The 12128-nt window shown below is 50.5% G+C and overlaps 2 protein-coding genes across 3 annotated transcripts in view; one reads left to right on the top strand and one right to left on the bottom strand.

Annotated features, from left to right (window-relative positions):
- LOC113956231 (maestro heat-like repeat-containing protein family member 1) overlaps positions 1–185 on the bottom strand; it is a 10440-nt gene extending 10255 nt beyond the window's left edge. The window contains exon 1 of the mRNA XM_027662528.1: positions 156–185. Coding sequence (XP_027518329.1) covers positions 156–185 — 30 coding nt within the window. The remainder of the gene's footprint in view (positions 1–155) is intronic.
- Positions 186–2657: 2472 nt separating this feature from the next.
- The window catches only part of TXNDC16 (thioredoxin domain containing 16), a 36095-nt gene continuing 26624 nt past the window's right edge, over positions 2658–12128 (top strand). The window contains exons 1-8 of one of the 2 annotated variants that reach the window (XM_027662608.1): positions 2658–2757; positions 5042–5245; positions 6219–6301; positions 7040–7113; positions 7901–7975; positions 8307–8428; positions 8911–9001; positions 10962–11118. In XM_027662608.1, coding sequence (XP_027518409.1) covers positions 5077–5245; positions 6219–6301; positions 7040–7113; positions 7901–7975; positions 8307–8428; positions 8911–9001; positions 10962–11118 — 771 coding nt within the window. In that variant the 5' untranslated portion in view covers positions 2658–2757; positions 5042–5076. The remainder of the gene's footprint in view (positions 2758–5041; positions 5246–6218; positions 6302–7039; positions 7114–7900; positions 7976–8306; positions 8429–8910; positions 9002–10961; positions 11119–12128) is intronic. The other variant, XM_027662609.1, reaches the window with a different exon arrangement.

Here is a 12128-nt window from a genome sequence, read left to right on the forward strand (position 1 = left end):
GAAGCATCTGGCATTTAATCCTCCTATAGTCAGGAAAGTCTGACTTCCCATTCCTCAGTACAAGGAGCTGAAGGAAATTGCAAACTTCCCAATGTCACTGAATTGGGAGGACCTGAGAACATCAAGTATCTAGAAGTTCACTTCCCATCTCAAACCTGCAGCTCATTCAGCTTCACGTGGTCCATTGAGAGTCAACTTCCAAACATGAACAGAGCCGAAAACTCTGGGCATTGATTGGTTTGCAAAGGCTTTTCTAGAAGGGGATCAGAATATGACTCTTAAAACCTGGGGAAAATAAAACAACTCAGAATGATCACGGCTGAAGCTAAAATGCATTTCAGAAGGAACATCAAGGCCCACACCCCACACACACCCCTCAGCACTTCCCAGTCAGGAATTTCATCCAGTCTCTAGGAGTAGAGGAAGGGAGGGCTTTGCTTGGCAGCGATAGGATTCCATAGAACTAACACAGAAGCTGAGCTGGGGAGAAAAGGGGACTTAAATGCTGCTTGACAGGAGCAATATTGCAGCAGCTGTCAGCAGTCCACGGGAGGAATTGTCAGGGATGCACTTGGGGCTGTTTGGGCTTGCAATGAGTTGAGAACTTTCTGGACAAAGCTGTCCCTCCCAGGCAGCCAAGTGGCTGCAGGGGGACAGTGTCACCAGGGGGTTGTCACCGCAGGGTCAGTGCCCTCCAGGTGTGCTTCAGTGGGATGCCAAGGATGCTGGCTTTGTCCCCAAAGAGCTCAATACTCATTTCTTCAGGAGAACAGAGATTTGTGGGCAGTAGAGGTGTTGGGACAGCTTCCTTCTCCCGACCAGCTGGCTGGGAGCAAGCTGGATGCACTTGGGAAAGGCTGGGTGGATGGTGAGGTGTGGATGGAGGGATCCCCACGGGTCTGCAGAGCAGAAGGCTGGAAGAGAGATGTTTTCAGGGAGCTTTTCTGAGGAGTGGCTTTTCTGAGGGAGCTGTGGGTGCTCAGCCTGGAGAAAAGGAGGCTCAGGGGGGACCTTCTGGCTCTGCAGCTCCCTGACAGGAGGGTGGAGCCAGGGGGGGTCAGGCTCTGCTGCCAGGGAACAAGGACCAGGACAGAGGAGGTTTAGTTTGGCTATTTTGGAAAATTGTTCATGGAAAGGGTTGTCCAGCCCTGGCACAGCTGCCCAGAGCAGTGCTGGAGTCCCCATCCCTGGAGGGATTTCAAAGCCATGTGGCTGTGGCACTTGGGGACATGAGTCAGTGGTGGCCTTGGCAGTGCTGGGGGAACAGCTGGATTTCATGATCATGGAGGGCTTTTACAACCTTAATGATCCTTGGATTGTTCTGGATCGCCTGAAGGAAACCTGTGTGCCCCATTGGTGTTCTGCTCTCTTGCCTTGTGCAGCAGCAGCTGCAGGAGGGATATTGGAGCTGGGATGTGCAGCCGTGCTGGAGAGAGGGCTTCAGCCTGTCCAGCCTGCTGTAGCAAAGGGATTGAGTCAGCTCCATGTGGATTTGGGGTCTGTTTTGTGTGTTCCCTGCCAGGAGATCTGGGAGGGCAGCACACTGGTTAAGAGCTGCCAGAAGGGCATGGAAGGCAGACAAGAATCCTGCCAAAAACCTGTGCCAGCTGGGAGTGGGGGGAATGTGCTGCTGCAATGAGAGGCCTGGTCTGGGTTGATCATCACAGGGGAGCTTGAAGTGACTCCATTCAGGAGCATCCTAAATGCTCCTGGTTTAGGAGCATTTACCTGGGGGGGGAGATAAAACTGAGGGCTCTGCAGGCTGGGAGATGCTGCTGCCACGGGATAAAACAAAGGGGAAGCAGCAGTGTAACATATTTATGGTGAGACATTGGCACAGGTTGCCCAGAGAAGCTCTGGCTGCCCCATCCCTGGAAGTGTTCCAGGCCAGGTTGGATGGGGCTTGGAGCAACCTGGTGTGGTGGAAAGGTGTCCCTGTCCATTGGAATAACATGGTCTTTGAGGTCCCTTCCAACCCAAACTGTTTTGTAGCTCTGTGCTGATATTTGGACAAGACATGAAGTGTAGATTTTATATCACTGGCAGTAAAGTCCAGGCTGATGGTGTTTCTCCACCAGGGAGAGTTCAGGGAAGCCCATGGATGATGGAGATGGTACCCAGCTGGCCTGGCAATCTGTGATTCCAGCAGAACAGTGGTTCTTCCTTGCCATGGGAGGCTCAAAGCCCACCCCACATCACCCTCAGCTTCCTCAGTAATAAATGCTGGTAGCTGGTGTCTGTGTGATGAAAGTGTCAGGAAAGCAGGTGGGATCACAGAGGTTTTTCAGGGATCACAGTCCATGGTTTCCAGGTGCAGGATTCCCAAGCAACTGATGTGGCACAAGCAATTTGTGCCCACACAAGAGTTTGTGCTCAATGTCTCTGGTGTATTTGCTTTCACTTTAAGTCACCTACAGTGACCTTGACCGACTTGCCTGGTTCTGTCTTGGAATGATGACAGTGGAAACATGAACCAGGCCTTGCATTCCATCTGTGCTGTCCTGCCCCGGTCCATGGGCTTAGGGTTTCCCAACAATGACACAGAGCTGGTTCACACATCTGTGGTATTTTCGCACATCTCTGGCAATCCTGCAAGTGTCAGTGGTCTGTTTTCAGCCCTATGGTGTTAATTTTCTGTTGATGGAAAATAGGTGTCAGAGGAAATGGCTTCAAAGCTGAATATTCAGGTCTGGATTGACGGGGAACAGAGGGAACCTGCAGGGCAGGATGGAGAAATGAGGAGGTGAGAGGACATGGGTAAGGAAGGGCTGAGCACACATTTTTCATGGAATCCCAGAATAGTTTGTGTTGGAAATGACCTTAAAACTCATCTTGTTGCAGCCCCCTGCCATGGGCAGGGACACCTTCCACCATCCCAGTTTGCTCCAAGCCCTGTCCAACCTGGCCTTGGACACTTCCAGGGATCCAGGGGCAGCCACAGCTTCTCTGGGCAACCTGTGCCAGGGCCTCAGCAACCTTGCAGGGAAGAATTCCTTCCCAATATCCAATCAAACCCTGCCCTCTGGCAGTGGGAAGCCATCTCCCCTTGTCCTGTCTGTCCAGGCCCTTGTTCCAAGTCCCTCTCCAGCTCTCTTGGAGCCCCTTTAGGCACTGGAAGGGGCTCTCAGGTCTCCCTGGAGGCTGGAGTTGTATTTTAAACTGCTGTCACCCTCCTCGAGGTTTAATGCCATGACATCTTTGAGTCCTTGGAGGCTGCTGCTCTTGCTTCCTTGACAGTAAGCTCTCCCATCTGACCTGGGCTCGTTCCCACATGCCAGGATTGTGTTTATTTTTCCATCCTGTTGTAGCCAAGTTTGTCATTTCATAAACATCCCCCCCCTTCGTCCTGATCCCTGTCCCCTCTGTAAGCCAGGGGAACAGATGGGAGGGCACAGGACCAGGAATGCCTGACACTGCCCAAAGCTGGAAAGGAGGGAACTGGAGATTTGGAGATGAAAAGAAAACATTGATGTCTTTCCAGCTCTGTCTTTGTTCCGCTGTGCCTTCAGGCCTGGATCCCAACACCCCACCTCTGGGAGAAGGAGCCTGCGAGGCTGAGCATGCCTGGCTGTCACTAAATCCTCGCTCTCAGAGCACAGCAGAGGCTCTTTCTCTGGTGGTTTGTGAGCTTGGGGTCATCCCAGAGCAGCCACAGGAAGCTGACAGCGTCTGACAGGGTGTTGGAGGGAATGGCAGTCCATGGACACAGAGGTGTTTGTTGGGGGAAGCAGCTGCAGCTCGTGGTGCAAAGCAACACATCCTCAGTTCCAGCTTTGTCCCTTTGCTGACTGGGGACCAGCCACACTCCAGCACCAAAGAACACCTGAGGAGCAGGAACCTGGTGTTAAACAGGGGATTGGAGTGGGAAGAAGGTGTTTTTCAATCAGTAGGGCTCTTTAACCTCCTCACATTATTTGGCGTGGAATCACAGAATCCCAGATTGGTTTGGGTCGAGAGGGACCTTAAAGATCATCTTGTTCCACCCCCCTGCCATGGGCAGGGCCACCTTCCACCAAAATCAGTTTGTTCAGGAAAATTCAGACCTAATGCATGCACTGGGGTTTGGGATGGATGATCTTTAAGGTCCCTTCCAAGCCTTAACATTCTGTGATTCTCCCTGAAAGTAAAAGTGGCTACTAGGAAGTGGCAAAACCAGCAGCCAGGAGCAGAAAAGATATTGCAGAATTCTTGTCTGATTTTATGGCTACATGTAGATTAGGTCAAGGGTAATCTGCTGCTTTTGTTAATCCTAGAGAGGTTAAATTGTATCAGGACTTCTGCACACAGAGTAAAGAAGAAAACAGCAGTACTTTTAAAAATAGCATCCATTTAAGTTACGTAAATCCTTATAAATACAAGAGAGGAATCAGTTATTCTATAAAAAATAAACCAGAGCATGTGTTCTTGAAGCACCAGGCACTGCATCCTCATGTTAAGGACTTCAGCTACAGAGTCTTTATAAATATACCTGCAAAATTCCTCTTCATTCTGACCATAAACAGGGGTCAAAATGTGCACATTTGTATTTTGCACAGAAACAGAAGGTCTGATACTTGAATCTCAACTGACCGATTGATTTTTGTCAACCTCAACCTGCCCCATCCCTCTGCAGGCACCTTTCAGTGGCACCAAAATGCTGTTGGCATCCTCAAAACTCTTTAGCAAGAACTGAAGCAGTTTGGGTGGGGGTTTGTGTGTGGCACTGTCACTGCTTTCTGCCTGTACATTTAATTTTTGTTTGACTCGAAAAAAAATAAAAAAGGAGGGACAAAACCCAGCCTTAAAGGGACAGCACTGAGGGTCTGTGTGCTTGAAGGTGCCACTCAGAAGTAAGAGAATGGCCTTTGCTGTCCTCTTTGCAGCTGTCTGAGTGGTGTTGGAGTGACTAAATCATGATGCCCCCGAGATGTTTGTGTCACATTAATAATAATTTCCACAATTGGAAATTATGGTTGTGCTGCACCTGCCTGAACAAACACTCGCGTGTGTGTTCGTGTGTGTTTAAGTATAATATATATATTTTTTTTTATTTTTTTCCCAGTTGTGACTCTCCTGTGCCTGTAGCTGACAACAGCCATGTCAGCCCAAGGGGATGGATGGGTTTCTTCCCTTGTTTTCCTGCTCTTCTGTGCTTCCTCCATCCCAAGGCCGGGAATCGCGGGGCTGCGGCAGGAGCCGAGCCCCCAGCGCTACTTCAGTGGGTTGGAAGCTGGACGAGCATCCCTGGCCTTTTTCACCCCTCATGGTAAGTATTTAATGGTGGGCACTGACATCAGGCTGGGGCTCAGCAAGGCTTGGATGAAAGTGGAACCATCCCAGAATTGTGGAATGGTTTGAGTTGGAAGGGACCTTAAAGCTCATCCAGTTCCAACCCCCTGCCATGGGCAGGGACTCCTTCCACCAGACCAGGTTGCTCCAAGCCCCATCCAACCTGGCCTTGGACACTTCCAGGATGGGGCAGCCACAGCTCCTCTAGGCAACCTGTGCCAGGACCTCACCACCCTCCCAGGGAAGGATTCCTTCCCAATATCCCATCTAACCCTGCCCTCTGGCAGTTTGAATCCATTCCCCCTTGTCCTGGCACTCCAGGCTCTTGTAAATAGTCTCTCTCCACCTTTCTTGTATCTCCTTCAGGAGGCCCCAGTTAGGTCACCCCAGAACCTTCTCTTTTCCAGGCTGAACAATCCCAATTCTCTGGGCCTTTCCTCAGGGAGAGGTGCTCCATCCCTCCAATCAGCTTGTGGTCCTCCTTTTTGAAGAGGCAATTCTTGAGATTTTTAACCCCAGAGGGAGCTGGTCAAGCTCAGTGTTTGTGCATCTCCAAGTGCTCAGGCAGACAGAGACCTCTTGGGATGGGTTCTTTCCTGGCTGTGTCCCCAGGAACACCCTTGCAAACTTCTTCATTAATTTTCTGGAATATTTTCTGTAGGTACCATGGAACAGAAATCCAGTCTCCTAAGGAACTCTCCCCTCAAAGGGGCTGAGTTTCTCTTCTGTGGTACCTGCCAGGGAAAGGGTGATCCCTTACATGCAGGAGAACTAAGGACTGTCATGGATTAGGAGGAGATCCTTGGCCTTGCTTTGTTGTTCTGCCATTTCATGACCCCCGGGTGTGATTCCCAAGTGGGATGAGGCACCAGCACAGCTCCCAGGTCTCAGTGTGTGGCCGGAGGATGCTCCTGACCCTGAGAACTTGCAGAGGGTTTTTTGTGTTTCAGTCTCTCCTGGTGCCCAGCCCTTCCTGGAGCAGATTGAGAGCTCGGCCGAGGCCCTCCAGGACTATGGCATTTCTGTGGTGAAGGTAAAGGGGCACAGAGGGAAACTGCTGGGCAGGATGGAGGGAGGAGGATCTGAGAGGAGATGGGTAGGGAAGGGATGAACACACGTTTTTCATAGGATCATGGAATCACAGAACAGTTTTGGTTGGGAGGGACCTTAAAGAGCATCTTCTTCCATCCTCCTGCCATGGGCAGGGACACCTTCCACTATCCCAGGTTGCTTCAAGCACTGTCCAACCTGGTCTTGAACACTTCCAGGGATCCAGGGGCAACCACAGCTTCTCTGGGGAACCTATTCTGATTTCCATGATGGATGGAGTTGGTTCATTTCTTTTCAACTTGGTGCTATAAATATTTCATATGAAAGAGTTTTTATCTGAAACTTTATGCAGATTTAGATGAGGAAATTAAAATTTCAGTTAAGTATATTTAGACTGTAAGAAGTGCTTATATATATATGTATATTTATATATATTTATTTAATTTACAGCTACAGGCCAAGTTTAATAAGCAAGCAGTAATCTGTCACCTGAATATTCTGGGCAGATCATGGGATCTCTTGATCCCACTCGACCCAAATTAGGAGGCTGAGCTGGAGAACTGAAGTACAAACTCCAGTCTCCATCTCTGGACTGCATTTTATTGATTTTTTTCTCCTAGCAATCTTGGAAAGGCAGTGTTTGCACTCTTGAATTGAAGAAAGCTGTAGTGCTCTATGTGTGTAGGGGCTGAATGTCTAATGACATACCTTTGCTGTCTAGGTTAATTGTCCCAAAGAGGATGTCTCAAGATATTGTGGAAAAGAAAATGCCTTGAGGAAAGCCTACCTGTTCAGGTGAGGGGTATTTCTGGGCACTGCACTGGAATTCCTTTCCAGTGCAAATGTTGGAAGGAAACACTGTCAGAGGTCAGAGATGTCTGTGGAGGGAGAGAGGAGCCACGAGCACAGCAGTGACCTACAGAGTTTAGCAAAAAGTGCCCCCAAAAGGTCCGACACAGGCAAAGCAGATGCTTTGTCCTCAGTGTGAAACCTCCCATCCTGCCCATGTTCCTTGGAGCAGCAGAGGGATGAGCTGTGGGATGAAGCCACAAGAGAAGTCCTCCATCAGTGTTCTCCTGTCCCTGTGGCCTCCCACCACCAAGTCCCCCAGAGTAACACTCATGTCATGAGATTTTGGGTCTAGTCCTGGAAGGAAACACTCCCTGATGCTCTTCCTGTTGGTGTGGGTGACTCCTCTGCCCTGGGTGGGAAGGTTTAGCTCTGGGTCTCTGGAGGCTCCTGTAGCATCTCAGTTCTCACTGACTGTTATACTTACAACCACAGAATCATTTAGGTTGCAAAAGACCTTTAAGGCCATCAAGTCCAACCATTCCCCCAGCACTCCAAGCCCACCACTGACCCATGTCCCCGAGTGCAGCAGAATCCTGCTTAACTGATGGTACATGGGCTTGAACGGTTCCCAACTTGAGTCAAAGGCATCTTGAGCCATGCTTTGTCATTTCTCCATCATCCTCCCTATCCTTCTGTGCCTGTCTTGGCTTCAGAGAATTCCCAGGCTCCCTTACACCAAGTGGAATGAATCTCTCACAGTTCCTGTGGTAGTTTTTTCTTCCCTCCCCAGAGGAAACATCCTGATCCGAGAGTTCCCCACCGATGCCCTGTTTGATGTGAACTCCATCGTCGCCAACGTTTTGTTGTAAGTACAGACCACATCCATCCCTGTGAAACCCCAGGACATTCTGCCTGCACACCAACCCCAAGTATTCCAGAGGCTGCTCTCAGCCAAGCAGAAGGTTTGGCTTTGCTTCTCTCTTTGATGTGGTTTGACCCTGTTAAATCTGCCTCCTTCACATGAATCACCAGCACACATCTGGGCAGCCCTGTTTGGCTGTGAATCTTCAACCTGCCAGCAAGAAGCTGAAATTTTACCTTTTTTTTTTTTTTTTCCTCCCATCACGGGTTCTGTGGCTGCAAATTTACTCTTCAAACAGTTGTCAATGAGATTTTTTTCTTTTCTGCCTCCTCAGTGCCCTGCTCTTTAATGAAGTCAAATACATTGAAACGCTGGCAGACCTTCAGAACATTGAGAATGTGTTGAAAGGGAAGTCAAACATGGTCTTTGCCTACGTACCAGCTACTGGGACAGCAGGTATGGACACTCAGCTTTCCATCTTTGCTCTCCTACCAGAGCCTTTTTTGACTGAGGTGCACAGGGGCTGAGTTTCTGACCCAAAATGCTGCAAATGGAAACCTGAAAGGGCCACCCAGCCACAAGTTCTCCACTTCCATACATCTTGCTGTGTTTCCAAAGGGATGAGTTGCAGCAGAAGGGTTTTGCTGGGAGCATAAACTCTCAGAGACTTGGAGAGGGAAAGCAAGTTGCTGTCTTCAAAATGAATAAATACAGCTCTCTGGTTCTGCAGTGGAATGGATTCACAAACACCACCTGTGTGATGATCCTGGGGATCAGGAATGTAATTGCTCCCTTCCCTTCTCAGTGTGTCTTCAGACAGCTGTGGCTTTGTACAGAGAGCTTCTAAATGCCTGGGAATCAATATTTACACCTGGGAAGGATGAACCAGGAGATCTGGAGGGAGCAGAAATGAGCTCATCTTGCCTTTCCCTTTCCAGAGCACAGAGCTGTGATGGAGGCAGCCTTTGTCTACGGGACCATCCACCAGTTTGTTCTGACCACGGAGGCAGCACTGCTGAAAGCCACTGGGTATGTCCAAACACCCCCCCACACCTTGGAGAGCTGCTTCCCTGCAAAGGTTTGCCTCACTCCTGGCTTCTCAGATTCCCAGGTCAAATCTGGGGTGCCAAGGGTGGACAGTCAGATCTGGTTTTGCTTTTCCAAAAGCAGCTGCTGCTTGTGTTCCTGGCCTTGGAGTAGCTGTGCTGGTTTGGGTCCCTCATGACAAAAAAGACACTGAGGGACCAGAGCGTGTCCAGAGAAGGGAACGGAGCTGGGGAAGGGTCTGGAGCACCAGGAGTGGCTGAGGGAGCTGGGGGGGCTCAGCCTGGAGAAAAGGAGGCTCAGGGGGGGACCTTCTGGCTCTGCAATTCCCTGATAGGAGGGGGGAGCTGGGGGGGGGGTCAGGCTCTGCTCCCAGGGAACAAGGGACAGGATGAGAGGAAATGGCCTCAGTGTGTACCAGGGGAGGTTTAGATTGGATATTAGGGAAAAATTCCTTCGTGGAAAGGGTTGCCCAGCCCTGGCACAGCTGCCCAGGGCTGTGGTGGAGTCACCATCCTTGAAAGGATTTCAAAGCCATGTGGATGTGGCAGTCGTGGCCATGGGTCAGTGGTGGCCTTGGCAGTGCTGGGGGAACAGTTGGACTCGATGGTCTTGGAGGGCTTTTCCAAGTTTAATAATTCTATATCGATTTACCTGGGATTTTGTCACAGGTGGCACCAGGGCAGACACCAGAGTGGTCCTTCCCGAGGTGCCATCCACCGAGGTGCCAAATAATATCCATTATTTGTAGCATATTAGGGACAGGGTGCTGTGGCTGCCGCTAGATGGCACGGTTGTCATTTGACAGGAGTTGGCTTAACTCTCCTTAAAGCAGCGAGGGCACCAGCGGCCACATCCTGAGCTGCTGGAATGGTGGGAGCTTTGCCAACAGGAACAGCTTTCAGCAGTCAGGGCAGCAGGATCTGGGGGCTTAATGCTGCCCTCTGCTCTTCCATATGTTAAATCCCTTAAGATCTTCCAGATATTACATCCCTTTGCAAACACGGTGATCCCTGTTTTAGGGGTGGGGAATGTTTGCATAGGAAAAGACACCTGACATCCCAAAGTTAACCCACCAGCCAACACCAGTGATGGTGTCAGAGCAGGAACAATTAAGCAGGGAGCCATCCAGGGAATTTGATCTCACTGCTTCCTTTGGCACAGCCTGAAACAGTGCTGTTCAAAAGGTGGAATATTCCTTGTACAGCCTGTGAGATATCACCAGTTTGGTGAAAGACGTGAGCAAAGCTGTAGATTTCAGCTCTTCTCCTCCTGCCAGGGTCTCCATTGCACTGGCAAGGCTGTTCCCACCAAGAAAAGCTTTATTTGTGTCCTTCTCAAGCTGGGTCAATTATTTTGGGATTGGGATCATTTGGGAGCACTTGGTGAGTGAGGGTCAGCACAGTTCCAAAAGGCACCTGGACATGGCTGTACCTGTCAATAGTAAGACTCTTGAGGAGGTCATAGAATCACAGAATGGTTCGGGTTGGAAGGGACCCTCTTTCCACCCCCCTGCCATGGGCAGGGACACCTTCCACTATCCCAGGTTGCTCCAAGCCCCATCCAACCTGGCCTTGGACACTTCCAGGGATGGGGCAGTCACAGCTTCTCTGGGAAACCTGTGCCAGGGCCTCCCCACCCTCAGAGCCAAGAATTTCTTCGTAATATCTAATCTAACCCTGCCCCCCTTCAATTTAAGGCCATTACCCCTTGTGCTGTCATTCCATCCCTCTCCAGCTCTTTTAGAGCCCCTTTAGGCACTGGAAGGGGCTCTAAGGAGGCTCCTCTTCTCCAGGCTAAACACCCCCAGCTCTCTCAGCCTGTTCCACGACCTTGTCAAACCCTGAACTTGAGGATCATCTGCCCTGTAAAACATGTCAGCAAACCTGGTCCTTCTATCAGGGCATTTTCCAGCCCTGCTCAGGGTTTTGTTTCTCCCTCACAGCAATGATGACCCCGACGTATCCTCTGCCTGGCTGCTGTTCTGCCACTGCCAGAGGGCCACGGACCCGGCACAGCCCTGCAGGAGAACAGCCCTGGCACAGCCCCTGACCCTGCTCAACATCCACAGGCACCTCAAGCTCATGGGGGCTCCCTTGGTGGTACGATGGGAACGAGGAGCCGCCTGGCTGGGGGTGTGAGGGCAGCTGGGGTGGGTGAGAGAGTGAGGGGGGTGAGAGCAGAGGGCAAAGCTGAGCATGAGAATCCACCCTTTCCCCAAAAAGTTAATGGCAAAGCTCCCAGCTTGGGTCCAAGCAAGTAACAGGCAGCATCTGGTCCAACTGCCTGAGCAATTCAGGGGTGGCTGAAAGTTAAAGTAAATTACTGGTGACATTTTCCAAATGACCACCTCAATATGAAGCTTGTCCCAGTGTTTGACAGTGCTCTTGGTAAATAAATGCTTCCTATTGTCCTGTCTAAACCTCCCCTGATGCAGCTGTGAACCATTTCCACATGTTTTATCCCTGGATGTGCTGAAGAGATCAGTGTTTCCCCCTCAACATCCCCTCAGGAAGCTGTGGAGAGCAATGGGGACATCCCTCAGCCTTCTTTTCCCAAACTAGGCAGTCCCAATGTCCTCAGCTGCTCCTGTAGGCTCCCCATGGGAAGCTCAGCACCCTGTGGAATTTGATATCAGTCCTTCATGCCTTGGTGAGCACAAGGAACAGGAGGTTCCCTCCTATATCCTCCTTCTGTAGGGCAGGAGAAACTTTATCAGCCTCCTGTTCCCACTGGTCATCTCTGCCCATCCAAGAGGATGAACAGATGAGCTGGGAAGTGCCTCCTTCAGCCAGGCTCCTGGATTAGGCCCATGGAACCCTCAAGCAGCTCCATGCTGTCATGAAGCAGCTTGTCCAGGGCAGGAAGGGAGAGGATTCCAGCTGTTGCATGTTGTGGCTGGGATTTTCCAACTGCCCCGGGGAATGGATGCCAGGTGAAAAAAAGTGAGTGGGGATTTGACATCTGGAGTTGCTGAGCCATAAAAAAACAATATGCAAAATAAGGCCCAGGTTTTTACCAGGGAAAGTCATGACGTGTTGGAACAGCTTAACTGGGGTTGTGTGGGTTCTGCCTCGATGGATGTTTTGGAATTGGGGTTGGAAGCTTTTTC

This window comes from Corapipo altera, unplaced genomic scaffold (assembly GCF_003945725.1).
Source record: "Corapipo altera isolate COAL_440 unplaced genomic scaffold, ASM394572v1 169, whole genome shotgun sequence".
Classification (NCBI taxonomy): Eukaryota; Metazoa; Chordata; class Aves; order Passeriformes; family Pipridae; genus Corapipo; species Corapipo altera.